This window comes from Tenrec ecaudatus, chromosome 13 (assembly GCF_050624435.1).
Source record: "Tenrec ecaudatus isolate mTenEca1 chromosome 13, mTenEca1.hap1, whole genome shotgun sequence".
Taxonomy (NCBI): domain Eukaryota; kingdom Metazoa; phylum Chordata; class Mammalia; order Afrosoricida; family Tenrecidae; genus Tenrec; species Tenrec ecaudatus.
In genome coordinates, this window is record NC_134542.1 from 64,678,039 (window position 1) to 64,696,761 (window position 18,723).

An 18,723-nucleotide genomic window follows, 5' to 3' on the forward strand; every position below is an offset into this window, starting at 1 on the left:
GTTATTACTTTAATTTGAAGTTGCCTAACTATTTATAAGCTTTTGAAGTGTGATGGCCTTTTGGATTTTACTTTTTTGATGGGTATTTGCTTTCTCTTGTTCATTTTTCTTTTTCAATCATTTGATTGGGTGCTCATACAACTCTTATCACAGTCCATACATACATGAATTATGTAAAGCATATTTATACATTCATTGCCCTCATCATTCTCAAAACATTTGCTCTCCACTTAAGCCCCTGGCATCAGCTCCTCATTTTTCCCCTCCCTCCCCGCTCCCCACTCCCTCATGAACTTTTGATAATTTATAAATTATTATTTTATCATGTTTTGGCCTGTCCGACGTCTCCCTTCACCCACTTTTCTGTTGTCCGTTCCCCAGGGAGGAGGTTATATATAGATCCTTATAATCGATTCCCCCTTTCCACCTCACCCTCCGTCCACCTCCTGGTATCTCCACTCTCACCACTGGTCTGAAGGGACCATCTGCCCTGGATTCCCTGTGTTTCCAGTTCCTATTTGTACCACTGTACATTCTCGATCTAGCCAGACTTGTAGAATTGGGATCATGATGGTGGTGGTGGTGGTAAAGCATTTAGGAACCAGAGTAAAGTTGTATGTTTCATCTTTGCTACTCTCTTGTTCATTTTTCTATGAAAGCCTTTTTCTTATTAATGTGTGAAAGTTATTTATTCATTTTGGGTGCTAGTTATTTGTTGTAAATTGATTGCAAATGTCTTCTCTGTGTTTTTTGTTGTTCTGTTTATACTGTCTTTTGATAAACTGGTCTTAATTTTGATGTTAGTGCTTTTTCATGATTTGCTTAAATATTTCCTACATCAATGTCATCAAAATGATCTATTTTGTTTTATAAAAGCTGTATTATTTTAATTTTCACATTCAGGCCAGAAACTTACCCAGAATTTTGTGGGGCGGGGGTGAGTGCGGGTTGGGGGGTGGGGAGGTTGGGAGATGAATATGGCTAGGTCAGCCAGTCACTCAGTCTCCGCTCCCACCCCTCTTCATAGGCTGGCAAGAGCTTCATACCAGGTCCTTGTGGCTGTTAGGGCAATATTTTCTATATTTGATTTGTTTTGAGGAGCTCTGGTGGCATGGTGGTTACGCATTGGGCTGTTAACCATCAGTGTGCTGTTCAAAACCACCACATACTCTTCTGGAGAAAGAGGAGGCTTTCTACTCCTGTAGAGTCACAGTCTGGAAACGTACAGGGCAGTTCCACCCTCTCCTGTAAGGTCACAGACTAGTCGACTTGCTGGCAGTGGATTTGGTTGTTGTCTTCAGAGAGGGGTTGCCTTGGACTGTTTACTCCATCATTATGAAAAGAAGTAATCGCCAACAATTGTCAGATGGCATAGTGTAAAAGTGTAGCAGTTGGCTACAGTGAAGAGTAATGCTTTTCCATTAGGACTACATAATGATAATAGTATAATCTTGTTAATGTAAGAAACGACAGCCTTCATATAAGTGCATCACACAACGTCTGGATTTGATTAGTTGCACAGCACTGTGTAAGTAATTGAGGCTACTGAATTTTACATTTAAAAATGGTTCAAATGATAAGTTTTATATTACATATATTACTACAATAAAATAAAAAATTAATAAACTAAAAGAGGCACGGAAAATCTGTAGTAAAATAAAAAGGGAAAGTGGTAAAAATTTGGCATACATAGTGAAATCTATAAATAAAGCTATAGAGCATGAAAATAGAGATCCAAAAATACACTTAATAGTGTTTTAATAGTAGTTATATCTAGAAAGAAAAGTGAGTGTGGGAAAGCGGCTGGATAGTTTTAAAACCCTTCTTTGCCTCTGTTACTGACAGTATATTAATGTTCATGAAAGTATATTAGTGTATTGTTTTAATATTTATTTAGGAAAAAACATGTAAGGAAAGTATTCCCTTTTGACAGTCCCCAAATAAAGCATGAGTTAAGTATGAGGGAGCTTCCAAATGTTCATGGAAAAATTCCATTCATAAGGTTCCATTTTTTGGTAAAAGTTTGTTTCTCCCAGGGGTGGTGTGTGTCTTCCAGATAAACCCAATAGCCAAATTCTAAAAGCTGCAGTACTTCCTCATGGACTCTTTGAAGCCCCACAAAGGCAAATACATTGTACTTTGATGCTTCTGGCCTGTATTCATCAACCTATAATTCAGAGTCACTGCTAGAAAAAGATTTTAGAAGTTTCTGTCTAAACTTGAAACAGATTCGTTTTGCCAATCTGAAAAATAAGATATCCTGTTGTCACGGAATTGATTCCAACTCATAGCACCCTTATAGAGCAAAGTAGAACTGCCCATTAGTTTCCAATATTCCCATTTACAGAAGAGTTAGCCCATCTTCCTCCTGCAGAGTGGCCAGTGGCTTAGAACCATCAGCCTTCTGTTAGCAGCCAATCCCTTAACCACTGTTGCTACTAGTGATTGTTGAAAAAGATAACAATGTCATGGAAAAGCAAAGGTTATGTGTTTTCTCAAGACTATGTTATTTTGAATTGAAAACAAACAAACACATACATGAGGTTTGTTACCTTTTTTTTAACTGAAGGATTATATCTATTTTTAAGTATTCTATTGTGCTGTAGGGGAAAGTTTACCTAATAAACTTTCAATCAGTAGTTTATATACAGCTTGTTCAATGACAGCAATTGTAGCCCACAATGTGTCAGCACTCTATTTCCTCCCTGGGTTTCTCGTTTCCATTCATTTGGCTTCCCTGACCCTCCCTGTCGTCTCTTCCTTGATTTTTGAGCAAATATTGCCAGTTTGGTCTTGTATAGTTGATTGTTCTGAAGAGCACATTCTTCATGTTGTTTATTTTATAGTTCTGTCTATTTTATTTGGCTGCAAGGTAGCTTCTGGAAGTGTCTTCAGTTTCAACTTGGAAGGTTGTCTCAGGATAATAGACTTGGGGGTCATCTCTTTCCAACTAATAAGACCAGTATTTTATTTTGTTCTACCTTTTATTATTATTTTTTTTAATTTTTGCCCATTGTAGTCAGGACTCTGTTGTGGTCTTGCTCAGAATCGTCTTTAGTGATAGCCTGACACCATCTAGTTCTTTTGGTCTCAGCTTAAAGGAGGCCGTGGTTCGTGTGGGCCATTAGTCCTAAGAGTCATTACCTTTTAGTCCAGACTGTATTTTAAGTTGGGCTTCCTCCGATGCAGGCTTGAGCCAGGATTTGGGAGTCTACTTCTCTAGAAGTGATCTCAGGAGGCATACCGGAAGGACTGAGAGATTGAGATAGCAGAAGGAAGGCAACCAGTAAAATGTGTTTAAATGAATAGATCCCGTGAAAATAGTGTAGGGCATGCACTGGCAGTTTTCTACTGGAAGAATAAGAAAATTGTAGTAATTATCAACTAACTTGGATCAGTCATTGGCTGAGGGTTACTAGTAAATGAGACTAGACTCTAGGCTAAACAGTAGCTTAGAGATGTTGACTCCCTGGTATATGACATGTTTGTGGACTGAGCACAGCATTTAGGCAGAGTTACCATGTACACGCCAGGATAAACTGACCCGAATGTCAGCAGAGGCACCTAATATTACCGCAAAAACTGCACTAAAAATGTCCTGGGAAAACGGCTTATCCACGAGTCTATACGGTAAGATCCTCACAGTAAGATGCCATTGGGATGAACTGGGTGTGTGAGGACGGAAGGGCACGCAGAGTTCTGCAGCATGGACATCTGTCTGTTCTTTCGGATACACTGAAAACGGGTGCCGTTTCTGTTTTGGTTGTTTTCTGAGATCATTTGTTCAGTTTAATTTGGTTGAGTCAGTATCCATATAAACTCATTATTACCAACGTCCAGCTTTTCTAATTACCCTTTTACTCTGCTGCAGCTACTTCAGTTCTTCCGTACCTCTTATTTTTTTACTATTGCAGACTTCTGTCAATCACAACCCCCCACCAAATGGCCTTGTCTCCTCCTTTATAAATAAGCAAGTGCTATTGGATCTAGGAGTGCTGTCAGGTTCCCACCAGCCAAGCCTAAGTCTACTGATAACTCTTCACGTCTCCTTCCTGTGGCTAGTTGTCCCACTGAGTCTTTGGATGTTACCTCCTTAATTATTCAGAAACCCTACACTATCAGTCTTTCTTTTTTCTTTTTCATTGAGGTATAATTCACATACTATAAAGTTCACCGTTTTAAAGTATGTAATTGAGTGGGTTTTAGTCTGTTTGCACGTTTGAATGCCAGCTGTGTGCATGGAGTGCCAGCTCCTTCACTTCTCATGTGCTGAGTCCTTCGGGTCCAGGAATGTGCTGGAATGACTCACAGAAGTAAATATTAGGATACAGGAGAAGTGAACAGAAAATTATAAGCAGTGCAAGCACACATAAAACAAAACCTGGTGTAACATACTAATATCAAAAGTAGAATTCAGAGGCATTAAAGAAGATAAAATAGTTTCAAATTTGTCTTTAAGTTGGTTTGTCTCTAATAATCTCAAAGTACATAACTGACCAAACTAAAAGGAAAAAAAATCATGGAATATCTTAACACAATTATAATAAGGATACAGAAAATTTAAACAACTCAAAATACTTGAGCTAATTTACATATGTAAATAAAATAATGTATTTAACAAGTACAGAATGCACATCCTTTTCACAGCTAAAAAGGGAATGTGTGCCAAAATTGACCAACATGGCTGGCCTGAAAGCAAAGGAACAAATTTCAGATGATTGAAAATGTAAAGAATATGCTGTCCTCCCAACTTGGAATTGATATACCAGTAATGGAAAGATTACTAGAAAATTCCCCAAATGTTTAGAAATTAATTGGTTTATTTCTAAAAAACAGTGCTTCAAACCAGTTAAGGCATGTTTAATCTTGGCCAACAATGTAACACTGGAAGAAATGTGAATTTGTACATTTTAGGTTAACTGGAATGGGAAAGATTATGGAATAAAACTGCTAGAAACTTAATCATCCTCTTAGAAAATAAGGACAGTGTACATATTACATGGCAACCAAGCAGTAGTGTCCAGCTCAAAGGTGGCAGCCAACCACACTGTTTTAAGTATAGATCACTCTTCACAGTGTTGGCAATAACATAGTCTTATGCACTGAAAGGGCCCACTGGGTCTCTTTTGAAACTCCCATTCCAGGTTTGACCTGTACGTTTTCCCATTCTGGTTAGCATTCCAGATCACCCCAATTTTAAAATTGCTATTCGTTCCAATTTTGCTTCATTGGACATGACTGAACCAGTTCAAACTGGTTAGCAACCCTGTTTAAAAGAGAGCCTCTTTCAAAGGAAAACATGGAGGAAGTTTTTTTTCACCGAATGATTATGAAAATCTAAGACATTAAATTTTATTATAGCCTTTTCTGATGTCATAAATGAATGGCCTTAAATGTATAAATCTGAAAAGAGTGGGTAAAATTAATTATCTCAAAGTATCCATCAGAAGAAGACCATAAAAATTAAAAGAACTCAGACTAAGTAGATAAGGAAATAATATATGAGCACAGGAATTGGTAAAATAAAAAAAATACAATAAAGAGGATCAACAAGGCCAAAGGTAGCTCTGTAGATTGCAATAAAATTAATAAATTCTAGCAAGACCGCTGACGAAAGAGAGAGAGAAGCACACAACTAACATTAGGAATGAAAAGGGATTATCACTACACATAATGTAGACATTAGTAGGTAAGACGTAGACACTATGGAAAAGGAAACCCCTGTGGCTTAATGGGTTTTTATCCCACAAGGTTGGCAGTTCGAAACCAGCTGCCTGTTCAGTGGGAGAAAATTGAAGTTTTCTGCTCCTGAAAAGATTTGCAGTCTCAGAAACCCACAGAGGCCCTTCTGTTCTCCCCTATAGGTTCTCCCTCTGAATCGGAATGGACCCGATGGCAATGGGCTTGGATTTTTGGTTAGATACCATGGTTGATAAGCTCTGCTGCTAACTGAAAGGTTTACATCAACTCAGAAAGAAGTCCTGGCAATCACCTTCTTCTTTTTTTAACCCTAAGTCATTGGGAAAAAACCCTAAGGCACAGTTTGATGTACTCTATCCCACATGGGATCACAGTGAGCCAGAGACAACTCATTGGGAACTGAGTTTGCTTTTTCTCTAAAGAGGATATTATAAATAATTTTGAAAACAATGTGAAATGGATACATTTATTAACATACTTTAATGAAACTCATGCAAAAGAAATGTAAAATAGGAGTTCTTTTATATCTATTGAGGAAATTAAACTTATATTTTAAAACCTTACTATGAAGAAAACTCCTGGTCCAGATGACTTTTCTGTATATTTGAAGGAGAAATAGCACCAATCTCATGCACACTCTCCCAGAAATAGAAAAAAAAATTAAACCTCAACCAAAACTTTATAGTAGAAGAAAGAAATGTCACAGGCAAATCTGTTCCTTAACATAAATAGTCTTAAACTAGAATTTGCCAACCTGACTCGAAAGAAAGAATAACTAAAGTTCCTAGAATGCAATGTTGGCTTCACATTTAAAAATTAATCCTGTAATCCATCCACTACATTAACAGCAAAAGACACACAACTATTTTTAATATATTTAAACCAGTTGATTGTGTGGCATAAGGATTTGATGCCAATTAAACTTTAAAAAAATTAATTTGTTAAAAGAGAGAAATTATCTGTAATTGGGAAAAATGTTATATTAAAGTTTGTTATTTAAAAATAGGCCTTCTTGTGAAATAGCAAATGATGGGTCTCTGCTTACTCTGAGGAAAACTATGTGTATGAAACCTGTGTAAGTAATCATAAGGGATGATGAACCATGGAAAGCTGTTTTGCTCATTGAAGCCAAAGCAGGAATGATGACCATCACTGTTACCACTTGACCTGATACTAGAACCCTTAATGCAATGAGGCAAGGAAAGAAATAATAGGAAGGAAGGACTGAAAGTATTTGTCATAGACAACATGATGATGTATTTAGAAAACATCATAGGAGCTGTGATAAATAATTAAAAAGAAAAAATCCTGCCATCCTCTTGATTCCAACTCTTAGCCACCCTGTATAGGGTTTCTGAGACAGGCGTAGACAACCTTAGTTATGGACCACTAAATATCAACATGAGAATCGATAGATTGTGGAAAATGCCTACAATGGAATATTACATAGCAAAAAGGGGAAATAATAACCAAACAATATCACAAGCACACCACTACTACATGTAATACTGTGGATAAATTTCAGGACCAAAGGTGAGCAGAAGAAGCCAGAAACAAAATGCATACTACCCGGTCTATGAGTCCATTGCTATAAATTTTAATAATCAGCAAAGTTTAATGAAAAGAAGCCAGAATAATCATTATCTCAGGAAAAGTACAGCCATGTGACTATACTGCTGATAATATTCCCTAGCTCCATCTGGGTGGTTGTTAGAGGTGTGTTTATGTTCATTGAGCGGCACACTCGTGTATTGTTACACAGTGTATGTTATATGTATACTTTAGCATAAACACTTTTCTCATCTGCCAGATAAGTCTAGTTGCTTATCATCTGCCAGAAGTTGATGTCTCCTATTAAGGTTTTTATGTCCCTACGTATGTCTCCAATTTGAACTTTTATTTTTCTTCTTTTCTTTTTTAAAAAGTCTTCCTTTAGTTCATTAACTCTCTTGACATTTCACGCCCTCCCCCTTTTTTCCCCATCTTGACTCTGTTCTCCTTATGGCTGTGTGTTATTTCATAGATATCTTTTTTGTATTTTGCCAAGACTGTCAAATAATTCCTGGTTTAATATTACAATTAAAGATATCTTATCCCCCTCTGTATTTAGCAGCACTTGTATTTAAATCAGATCTGAAACTTTTCTCCCTCTCTCCTTCCTTGAGCATGGTGAAATCCAGTCAGATGTCTTTTCAAACATCAGGGACAATTACTTTATTCTCTTTAATGATATTCTCATCCTTTGCTCTCATTAGCATCTCAGGCAGGGGCCAGGAACATTTGCTCTTACTAAAATGTTCTCACTACCAGCTTCAGGCAATCCCGTAACAGAAACCCACACATCCAACTTATATTCCACACAGCGCTAGCGTTAGCTGTCTTAATTCTTTCTTGGGACCTCAGCTAAATACAACAGAGCTGCTCAGAGCATTCCGAGTCATCTTGCTTCTTTCCCTTATTGCCTAATTCTTTTTAGTAAGCTTCTGTCACTGAAGGATGGAGAAAGATCATAGTTGGGATAGTACAGTGGAGGTTTGTACTAGATTCGGTTTTTTCCTTCCATTTTAGGTATTTGAAAGAGGTATTCTGAGGCAAAGGAGTTGAATGAAGGTCTATTGGTGTAGCTAGAGACCTTGCCTCCGTCGTTTTGGTCCGACAGAATAGCTGGAGAAAGCCACTCAGACATGAACCGCAGAGGGTAGCTAGCTTGAAGCTGCAATTATTGTATCTAATACGAGTGAGTCACCTTGGTCAACAGCCAGGTCTATTCACGCAGCCATCGAAGTTGAGCACTGCAGATGGTGAGCAGAAAAAGGTGAAGGACCCTTTCCCTCCGACCACCCCCTCCATGACCCCATCTTTGTTTCTTTCCTACTGTGTTTACTTTTTTAATCACAGTGTTGTTTTAAAAAAGGTAGCAAGGAAAGCCTCTCTAGAATATAACCTTGAGATTTTATTATTAGCAATTTGGTGTCATTGATATCTTGCTAGCTTCCTCATGTGAGTACGTATGTTTTATATCCATTATAATATACCAGTACCAAATGGAATCATATTGTACACTTTACCATAAATAATGGTAGTGTGTACTGAGTATTATATGTCTGAAACTGTCTACTTCTGTACCTCTTTTCTCGTTTAATTTTCACTATCATTAGATGCTGAATTGATGTTATTATTTCCCCATTTTACAGAAACAAATTTAGAGAGGCTGAGTAACTTTCCTAGCATTCCAAAACTAGAAAGTGGCAGAGCCAGGACTTGAAGGCAAATGTATTTGAAACCAAAATATACGTTGTTTTTAAATTTTTCTCAAAGTAAACATTCTTAACTGTACTGTATTGTTATGAACCTACTGTATTTCACTTACAATATATTTTGGCCATTTTCCCATGCAAGTGTATACAGATGCATCCCTTCTGGATGAATGGAAAATGTTTTATTGTTACCTTTAAAGTCTTAATAGGTTTATTAGGTTGTTTGTAATCTATAACTTTTCTGGTGCTAATGTCATACATACATATATACAGTTCTATTACTGAAGTTTTATTATTTATTTTAATATGTGGGAAGACATTTACATATTTTTCTAAGACATGTACATTTTTCTCTTAAAACATTTTTAATCCCAAGCAATTCATTCTTTTAGAATAATAACATTCTGTTATATCTCCAAAGGTCTTGTTACAATTATGACTGGAATTTTGTTCAATGTATGTTCTATTGGGTCAGAGTTTTAGAGCACAGATCAGATTGATGAACTTTGAATGCAGGGACTGGCTGAAGCAAGGCTGAGGGCAGTGTTTGACCCTCTGATCTGGCGTCTATGAACCTAGAACCTTTACTTACATGGCTCTTGTGGAGGCATCTGAGTATTAACACACAGTCATTCAATCTAGAGCCATAGTTCTTGGACTTTGGGATCATGGATCCCTTCGAACAGCCTTTTGGAAGATAACGTGGCTTCATTCTCCCAACGACTCATAAACATAGAACCTTGCATTAACTTTCAGGGTGTTAGGAAATCCTGTTGTAGGAACTGTATCAAAATTGAGCACGTTAATACATAGTCTAGGAAAGGATATGCATACTGGATTGTGTTATTGTATGCAAAGAAAATGTTGTATTTGTTGTGATGTATGGAGCAACAATTCCTTATGTACTCAACTAATAAGAATGAGCCTATGGATTTTTCTGATGACCTTGGGATGAGTAGGAGAATTGAGGCACGTCTGGGCTAAACAGCTGTTAGAAAGAGAGTGCAGAAGGCTACAGGCCAGAGCAATCAGACTGAATTCTTCAGACCTGCCTTTGAATCAGCTCCACCACACTTAGTAGCTCTGAAGATGAAGGAAGCCACACAGCCTCCGTGAGCCTGAGTATGTGAGAGCTTGCTGTTAGCAGTGTCGATAGTAATGACTTCCAAAGTTGAATTTAGGCCAATTTAAAAATCAAAGCAGGAGACATATATTTAAGGCAAAATGGATCGAGTTTCTTTGCATCTAAATGGTCGTCATTGGGGAAAAGCTAGTTCTTATAAAAACTAAAAGCATATTTCACTGCGAAAGCCAGTGTTACTGATAAGAAACTTGGAAGAGAGCAATAATGAATGCTGTTCAGATTACAGATGTATAAAAGGGTTTCAGAAACTCCATGAAACACTTGCATGGTCGTTTAATTTCATTTTTCCATGAACTTTTTGAAGCCCCTTGTATATGTGTTTGAGAGAGGAAAAAGCGCCCAAGAGAATTACTGCCACTTTGTGATATTACTGGTATTTAACCTTTCAGCAGCAATAATAGCCATGGCAATAACTCCCATTTATTAGGAACACGTCGAGAGCTGCGCTAAACATTTTATGAACATTATCTCTGATCTTCACAACCCCCAGGAGGTAGATATTATCATCATCTGCATTTTATCAATGAAGTAAGAGGTCACAGACCTAGGAAGTAGTAGACTAGGATTTTTTTCTCACACTTAGACATTAAGATGATCCCCCTGGATTTAATCAACTCACATCACTGTAGTTTAATCAAAAGGTTCAAATGACTGGGGATTTGGGTATGTTCTCTGTCAGGTATTAAGATTTATTTTGAAAATGATTGATCACTAAACTTATCAGAGCAGTTCAGTTTACTACCTCTGAGTCTCTAGTTCTATCTAATGATAACTATGAAACTCCTAAAGTAGTTTCAGGCCCATCAAGGATTAAGGTATTGTTTATGTTTTATTATATTCTAACTTTTAAAAAGTATGTTATATATGTATTCTTTGTTTTTTTTGTTTTACGTTAACCACATTTAGATAACTGGACCTTTTTATTTTAACTATTATTATATGTGTTTATACTTAGAAGCCCAAGAAAAAGAATTATGGTTGGCTCATGAACACAGACACATTTAGATAATTTCTACACTTGATCTTAGCCAAAAGGCCGAGAAGCGATTACATTTAGATAATTTCTTTAATCTGTTTAGAAGTTTATCCAAATAAGGAGTCTGACATGATCTTATAATTTCTTATTTAAATTAATCATCTTACTTCATCTAAGAACATGTTACAATTATACCCGGTAGGATTCCTTCATATATGTGTCATTTGACTCCTTTGGGCAATGGCCTACCATATATGTGCAGGAACTTCAAATCCTGACCGGAGGGCAGGACACAGCGGCGCTCCCATGTATCTCTCACTAGCTCTTCAGGTCTCACGTGTGCTCCAGCCCTGGAGTTGCACAAAAGGGAGCCTGGCACCTACCAACAGTTACCTGTCCTACTGTGTTGTCCTCAAATAGGGACCCTGTAGGGACCAACAGCGAGCTGATGTTTCACCAAGGCTTCTACCCTACTTGGCTCTTAGGTGCTTGGCTCTTCACACCTGGGCCTGAGGCTGCCAATCCTCTGCAGTCCTGATGGTCCTGCCTGCAGTGGTGGAGTTGGAGGTAGCAGGAAGAGGACCTGAGGAGGGAAGGCGGGACTGGAAGGGTCTACAGTCCATTAGCCGGCTTGGCCAAGGGGGTAGGTAGGGAAGGGAGCCAAAGGTGAGGCAGGTCAGCCCTCAGGCTGGACGGCAAGTGTGCGTGACAATAGACTGGGGCCAGATGGGAATCTTGGGGACCCTGTAGGACCAGCAGCTGTCTAAGTCGCCGGCAAATTCCCTTGGTGCAGTGTAGGGCCCAGGACTGAGCACTGACTTTCCTGGATGCCTCTTCTACATATATTGTATCATTTTTGTTCAATCCAAACTCCCAGTAAATGGCACACAGCCTATAGCCTTACCTGAGGGCCATCTGTTTTAGGTCTGCCTTCAGTAAAACTTAGGTAAGTCAATAAATCCAAGGTGACTTTTCTTGACCATGGAATCTTTTATAGTGTCATTAACGGAGCTTTGAGTATAAGATACAGAATTTTAATCTTTGCAGTCTTTTTACTTTTAATTATTTAAAAGTTTGGTTATAATTTCTAAATTTTTCTTAAGAGATTTGAATATGGCTTTAAGGAATATACTACTGGACCTTAAACTTTGACTCAAATCACATGCAAAAGTTTCTTAAAAAAGAAAAACAAAGACTGCTTGGAAACCTTAATTATGGGCTAATCCTATTAAATTAACATCTGAGCGTTCCTAATTTGTAATATATGTTCATGTAATAATAATTGTAAAACCCTGTAATGCCCACAGGCTTCTAAAAATAAGGACCTCTATGTCTCAAGTAATGGTCTAGTTAATTTAAAGATGAAAGAAAAATACAAAAATTCCTTCACTACTGATCACTGTTTATTGAGGCCCTTCAGTTTTGTAAAAATATTTATAGTTACAAAAGTATTATACTTTTTATAGGATTAGAATTTAATTCTCTCATTTTTGGTTAGGCTTTCTTTTGTCTTATTCTTTTCTTTAATTGAAAAAAAAGTCATGAAACCAAATATAAGATGGTACCACTGTTTTGTCCTTCTTTTGTATAATCTTGTTGCGTGTTTCTACATAAGCTGTTCTGGCCACTCATCATAGTAACCAGCTGGGCCATTTCACCTGCTGGAGCCATTAAAGAGGACTCTCTCCCCCTAGATTAATCCCCTCCGACATTAGTTTTTTGCACTGACAACTGGAGCAGGCATTCAGAATTTGCAGGTGGCCAGTGTGACGCATATAATTGCCTACAATTTTAGGCAATGAATAAAAATGGTCTACATTACTTGTCAAAGGTTGTATATGCAGTGCCAAGTGAGATCTATGGGAAGCCTTTTAGGGTTTAAAGAACAGTTAATAGCAAGGCTGCACAGGGCTTTCTTAATCATAATGCATTTGTAATATAGCACTTTGATCTTCTCCTTGTAGGAAATGGTGTTACATTAGCCACTTTTAAACATTTATGAGTGAAATTCAGTTATAGAAGAGTAAAAGTGATTATTCTTAAGCAGAATGTTAGATTTCATTAAAAGTTTTCAGCTTGCCCCTTCCTTGTTAAAATCTGTGGGAAGCCCTTTTCCTTCGAGAGTTTCAAAAAAAATCAGGATCTTAGGATATAGAGCTTTCCCCTTGTTTTTTTCTGTTGATAATAGCAAGATTTGGAAGGAAGTATACAGAATATTGAGGTAATTTATGCAAGTGATTGTTTATAGAAGAAAAACTGATTGTGGTGCAGGAAAATCCATCATAAAAATCTCAGAAACCACTCACTAATAATATTGCTTTGCAGTACATTTGGAGAAATGCATGTTTAAAACAGATCCATATATTTCACAACAAAAACGGCAACAAAAAGCAGATGACTCTCCAATGCACTTCTTCTGGAAGAGCCAAGGCTGACCTTCCAGACCCCAGGGCCTTTTATTAACACCTGCCTGTAAGGAGAACCCTGCCACACGCAGCTTTTGGATTCAGAACCACAAAACTGATGAGGAAAGGCGTGAAGGGTTCAGTTTGTGTCACTTGCTGTTTGCCATTTCCATTTCACAGATGATTAATCTTTCTGTGAAGAAAGGCCAGAGAAACAAAGCGCATTGGGCCCTTCCTGCAGTTCCTCCTTCTGAATGCACACTAGCTTGCTAACTAAAAGGCCTTTAGATTTCCAGCAGAGAGAGATGTTCTGAAAGTGAATGCAGCTGGTTGGAGGTCACCAGTGCAGGGCTCTTGCCATTGTGTAATGGAGGCTCTGGAAGGGTGGGGGACTCGGGGGAGGGTCAGAAGAAGTGGGCAGGGAGAAGGTGTTGGCAAAAATTAATTTAGAATAAAGAGGGTTTGGGCCAGTTGATTTAATATTTTGAAGTGTAGACATCAGTAAAAGGCTCAGTTTCATCTATTGTACTAGTTTTTCTTTTTAAGAGAAAAATATGTAATCCCTTCTCATCACTGCCACCTCACCCCCATTTCATAATAGCTCATTTTATCTAAGTGTGCCATCACTAACTTGGGAACATTGAACTATTATTAACTCTTGTATTTAGTCTTTGATGAGACTGAATTGTCTTCAGAACATTACTAATTTTACATATGAAAATCAATGCTACAACGTTGCTTTGGTGTTAGCGTTTTCATGAGATAATAAAAATAATCTATTTGTGGCTTAGTTGCGTTTCATTTAAAATGTTGACTTATATTTTCTTTTGAAGATTTGAGAACATTTCATTTGAATATTTATCATTTAAAGACTTAATATTCATCATCTTGTATTTATTTTTTTCTCAATAATGTGTAGGACATAATGTGCAAAGTCAAATCCTGGGTTGTAGACCAAAAGAAACCTGTTCGCTTCTATCATGATTGGAATGACAAAGAGGTAAGTTTTACCCGTCATGACATCTACTATTGCCTTTGTCTTCTTAAAAGAACAAAATAGAGGAGTCGTTACACATTTGCAATTCTGTCTATTTATTATTTTTGCCAATGATTGCTTATTCCCGCGCTTGATTTTTCCTTCCTGATCTCCCCCAACTCTGATATTAAATAACACGAACCTGGAAAGCAAGAATTACAAAAATGTGTACTTGCGTGAAAAAGTTTACTTTTGAATTATCCAATAATTTGCTCAGCTTTTAAAAACGATTTTGTCTGTCTTCCACTTTAGATCGAAGTGCTGAATAAACACTTATTTCTGACCTCAAAACCAATGGTCTACTTAGTTAATCTTTCTGAAAAAGACTACATTAGAAAGAAAAACAAATGGTAAGTTATCAGCCCCAGATGTAATTGTGAAGACACACACACACACACACACACACACATACACTTCAAAAAGTTCATCAAATTATGGAATTAGAAGAGAACAGATTTTTCCCACTAACTTTTTGAAGCCTCCCCACATACATATGTACTTACTGTTGTTTGATTCGTAATGTTGTTCTCCACATAATTAAAAAAAGTTTAAAATGAATGAGGAGGCTCTGCTTAGTGTTTCCGTCATAGATGAGTCTCCTAAGTGATTTACAGTGAGGGAACTTAACCAAGAAGCTTAGTGAAATAGCTAGTATGGCTTACTGTATGTTACATATATACTTTTCACATTTAAATTATTAGACATGATTCTTTATTTCCTTTGCCGAATGATAATAAGTTTAGTTGGAACAATAAAACTTAAGATAGAACTTTCTTGCTGTGTTTCTTTTACATGTGACTTTAAAATATCTGATTGTACATGGCCATCTCAATTCAAAAGTTGACTGCAACTGTGAAGAAAAGAGGCTAGCTATCTGTTTCAAATGCTTGAAAAACATGCAAAGGTTAAATACCTGACATGTAATCAAAATGTACCAGGTTTGCTTTCTTCCCTTGGTACCACCAGGAAAATCTTAGTTTGATGTACGTGTGGGCATGGCCGCATTTGGCATAGGACTCATTTTGACTTGCATCACCGGACCCTCAGAATGTTACACTATTAAGTCATCCAAACAAATCAGAACTATCCAAAGCCAAATATCTGAATTCAACTGAAATATATTGTCGGTTTTTTCCTGTACTTCATTAAGTACTTAGATGCACATGGTTTCAATTTTCCATTAAAAATTCTCATTTCCATATGATATCAAAGAGTGAGAAGGCTTTAAACTGAAAAATAAACATTCATAGACTGGAAGCCAAAACAATAATTAATGTCAGATGGTTAACTCCAATAAATCATTAGAATAAATTCTGTGAAATTACTGCAACTAAAACTGCCCTGTTGATATTGCTATAAGACATTTTGTGTTCTTGACGAGAAGCAGAATGAAGCTTCTGAATCAGTGTGGTTCTAGAAAGCGTAAACTTAATATAAAAATTTCCTTTAGACTGGTCAGTATCCTCCGGCAGGTAATTAACTTTAAAGCAATCAGTTCCGTCTTGTTTCAAATTCTTATAAATTTGATGATTAATGTGTTAAAAATTGTTACCTTTGGGAAGGAATTTTAAGATTTATTACTTGACCTCAGTTAATAAATCTCATCCTAGTTTAATGCTGAAGCTCTGTGAAACAATACAGACATCAAAGTTTACATGGGAAGGGATGAGTCCGTTTCCTTGCCCAAAGGGGCTTCTCACACCTGTATTTGGATGATTACAGTTAGAACTCCCTGGCTCTAATTGTATAGTAAATACCATTTCCCAGACCCTAATGGTAGACAGACTGCTCGGGAGACGCCAGTCTGTGATTTAGCTGTCGCCAGACACCCCATGTTTTTTTGTGAGACCAGTTGGGATGATGATATGGTTATAGTCAATTGAAAGGAAACTCCTGTCTAAATAGCAAATTTTAATTTATAAAAATGTCAGGCTAAGATGTGATCCCATTTTATAAAACCGAATTTTAGTAGATTTTATGTATCACTAATGATCTGGTTTGGGGTTAGTATATGTGTTTGTTTTTTTTGGGGGGGGGGTGGGGTTGGTGGTGGAAGGGTGGGTATCCAGACCTTGTGGAAGTTAGTGTAATTGCGGCTGAAAGATCAAAGACTGGGTAACTGAGTGATGTTCCAGAAGAGAATTTACCTCATAGCCGTTTTCTGTACAGTTTCTGCCGCCTGCTGTTCCTATTTTCCCTCAAGCTAGCCATTGACTACCCCCTGTGCATCCCTGCTCGTAAAAAATGATTGAGGAAGTATTTGTCATGTATTTAGGAGTGGGAAACCTGTGTGATAGGGAATGGCATCTACTGGAGCCACAAAGATTGCCATTTTCTTTTCATTCAGCCACTCTGCTCCAGCTTTAAATCCTCTGTTTATGCAACATAGCCTTTCTATTAAAGTACAGATACATTTTTATTGTGAAGGATATGAGTACTGGCTTTTCATAACTTAAAACACTGCAAGCAGATGCAAATATTTCAGATCCATTTAGCTACTAAATCTTTTTATTTTGTGTAAGTTTTTGAGAGGTAGAGCAGGGCAGGTTAGGGGTAATGCTCTAAATCTAGGTTCCGTTTGCACAAGTTGCTCTTTTTCTCCAAACTAAAAGTTTTGTGGTTCTTAAGGTTAGCATCTGTGTCCATAGCAAATTAAGTAGGATGCATGAAGAAATAAACGGTAAATATTTTCATGACTCTTGGATTTAGAAACTGATTGTAAATGCGCAGAAAGAATGAAGAGGCTTGTGATTTGGGCCCCAAGAGGAAAGCCAAAACTATATGTTCACAGGTCAACATTTCTGAGTGACGAAAATTCTAGGTATGAAAGTTTGCTTTAAAATTAAATGGTAGCATGCTACTATTCAGCCCTCGAGAAAAAGGACGTCTTGTGCAAGCTAGTTCTGTTGTCTTATTGATGATAGGTGTATTGACTGTCTAAAAGGCTCCTCACTGGCTTTACCAGTGTGGGATTGGCCATTCTGCGGATTTATGATTAAGACCTGGCCCCTGAAGAGAATCTGACATGACAGCTGTGTTAGAGTGGTGCTATCTGTGATCAGATGACAGTAATCTATATCATAAGGGGGATCCACACCCCCTTTTAAATCATTCCTACAAATGGCTGTTCCTCGAATGATTAAAACATGGTCGAAGCTATTTCTTTATTTGTGGGTGCTAACGGTTTTGAATGTTTGAGGATTTCATTTTCTAAGCACGAACAGTGACTGCTGTACTAATCTTCATTTGAGATTGCCTACTGAGTTTTGGTGTCAGCAGGTACAGGACATTGGAACTGTCAAGCTATTGCTTAATTAGGGGTGTGATTTTCCATCTTTGCACCTTTGCTGCTATTAGTAGTGCATGCCATCCATTTACGAAGTCAATGAAACAAACTAATTTTAGATGTTTTGTATGTGTACGTAACTGCCAGTCATAGCTCATCGTATGCCCTCTTGTGCCCATGATCTTTCCTAAAACTCTTGATAAAAGACAATTCCTATTTTGTGCTTTATTGGTCTACATATGCATCTTCAACTGGAAAATAAAACAGATACTTAGGATATTCAGACTTCTTGTGTGTGTACACACGCATCCACATAGACACACATATATACACACATTTACATATGTCTTGGTGAGCTTGTAGTACTTGACATCGCCTTTTTAAAAAATCGTTTTATTAGATGACATCACCTTTTGGCTAATATTATGCAAGAGTCAATTATTCTAAACAGTGAAATTGTTCAAGAATGGTAGATAAATATTTGGAAGGTCGCTTCAGCTATTGCATAATCAAGGGCAATGTGTCAAGTTCACCAAATGAATTTTAAATAGAAAAATGTTTTATTATTAGTTCCTAAATCATGGTCAGGTTTTGTGCTTATTGTTTGCTTTAACCCCTTTCTGCTTTTGTTAATTTTTCACATGTGTACACAACAACTAAAAATAGTTTGGGAATACTATACATTGCGTGCTTGACTGGAGAGAATTGTGAATTATATCCAGTATGTTTTTTGATCTCTTGGAACTGCTGCCTGTATTTCTCAGCAGCTATGCCTTTAGGGAGAAAACGCTCAATTCTGGCATAATTTTATGTCTGTGTGTGTATGTAAATATAAACAACCACATATCTCTATACATATAAGACTTTTAAGAAGTAATCAGTTTCTGACACTATGATTCCTTTAACTTAGACTATATAT

The 18,723-nt window shown here is 37.2% G+C and overlaps 1 protein-coding gene across 1 annotated transcript in view; it reads left to right on the forward strand.

Annotated features, from left to right (window-relative positions):
- Nucleotides 1–18,723, forward strand: part of OLA1 (Obg like ATPase 1) — a 143,560-nt gene that overhangs the window by 86,736 nt on the left and 38,101 nt on the right. Inside the window, exons 6-7 of the mRNA XM_075529384.1 lie at nucleotides 14,402–14,482; nucleotides 14,771–14,868. Coding sequence (XP_075385499.1) covers nucleotides 14,402–14,482; nucleotides 14,771–14,868 — 179 coding nt within the window. The remainder of the gene's footprint in view (nucleotides 1–14,401; nucleotides 14,483–14,770; nucleotides 14,869–18,723) is intronic.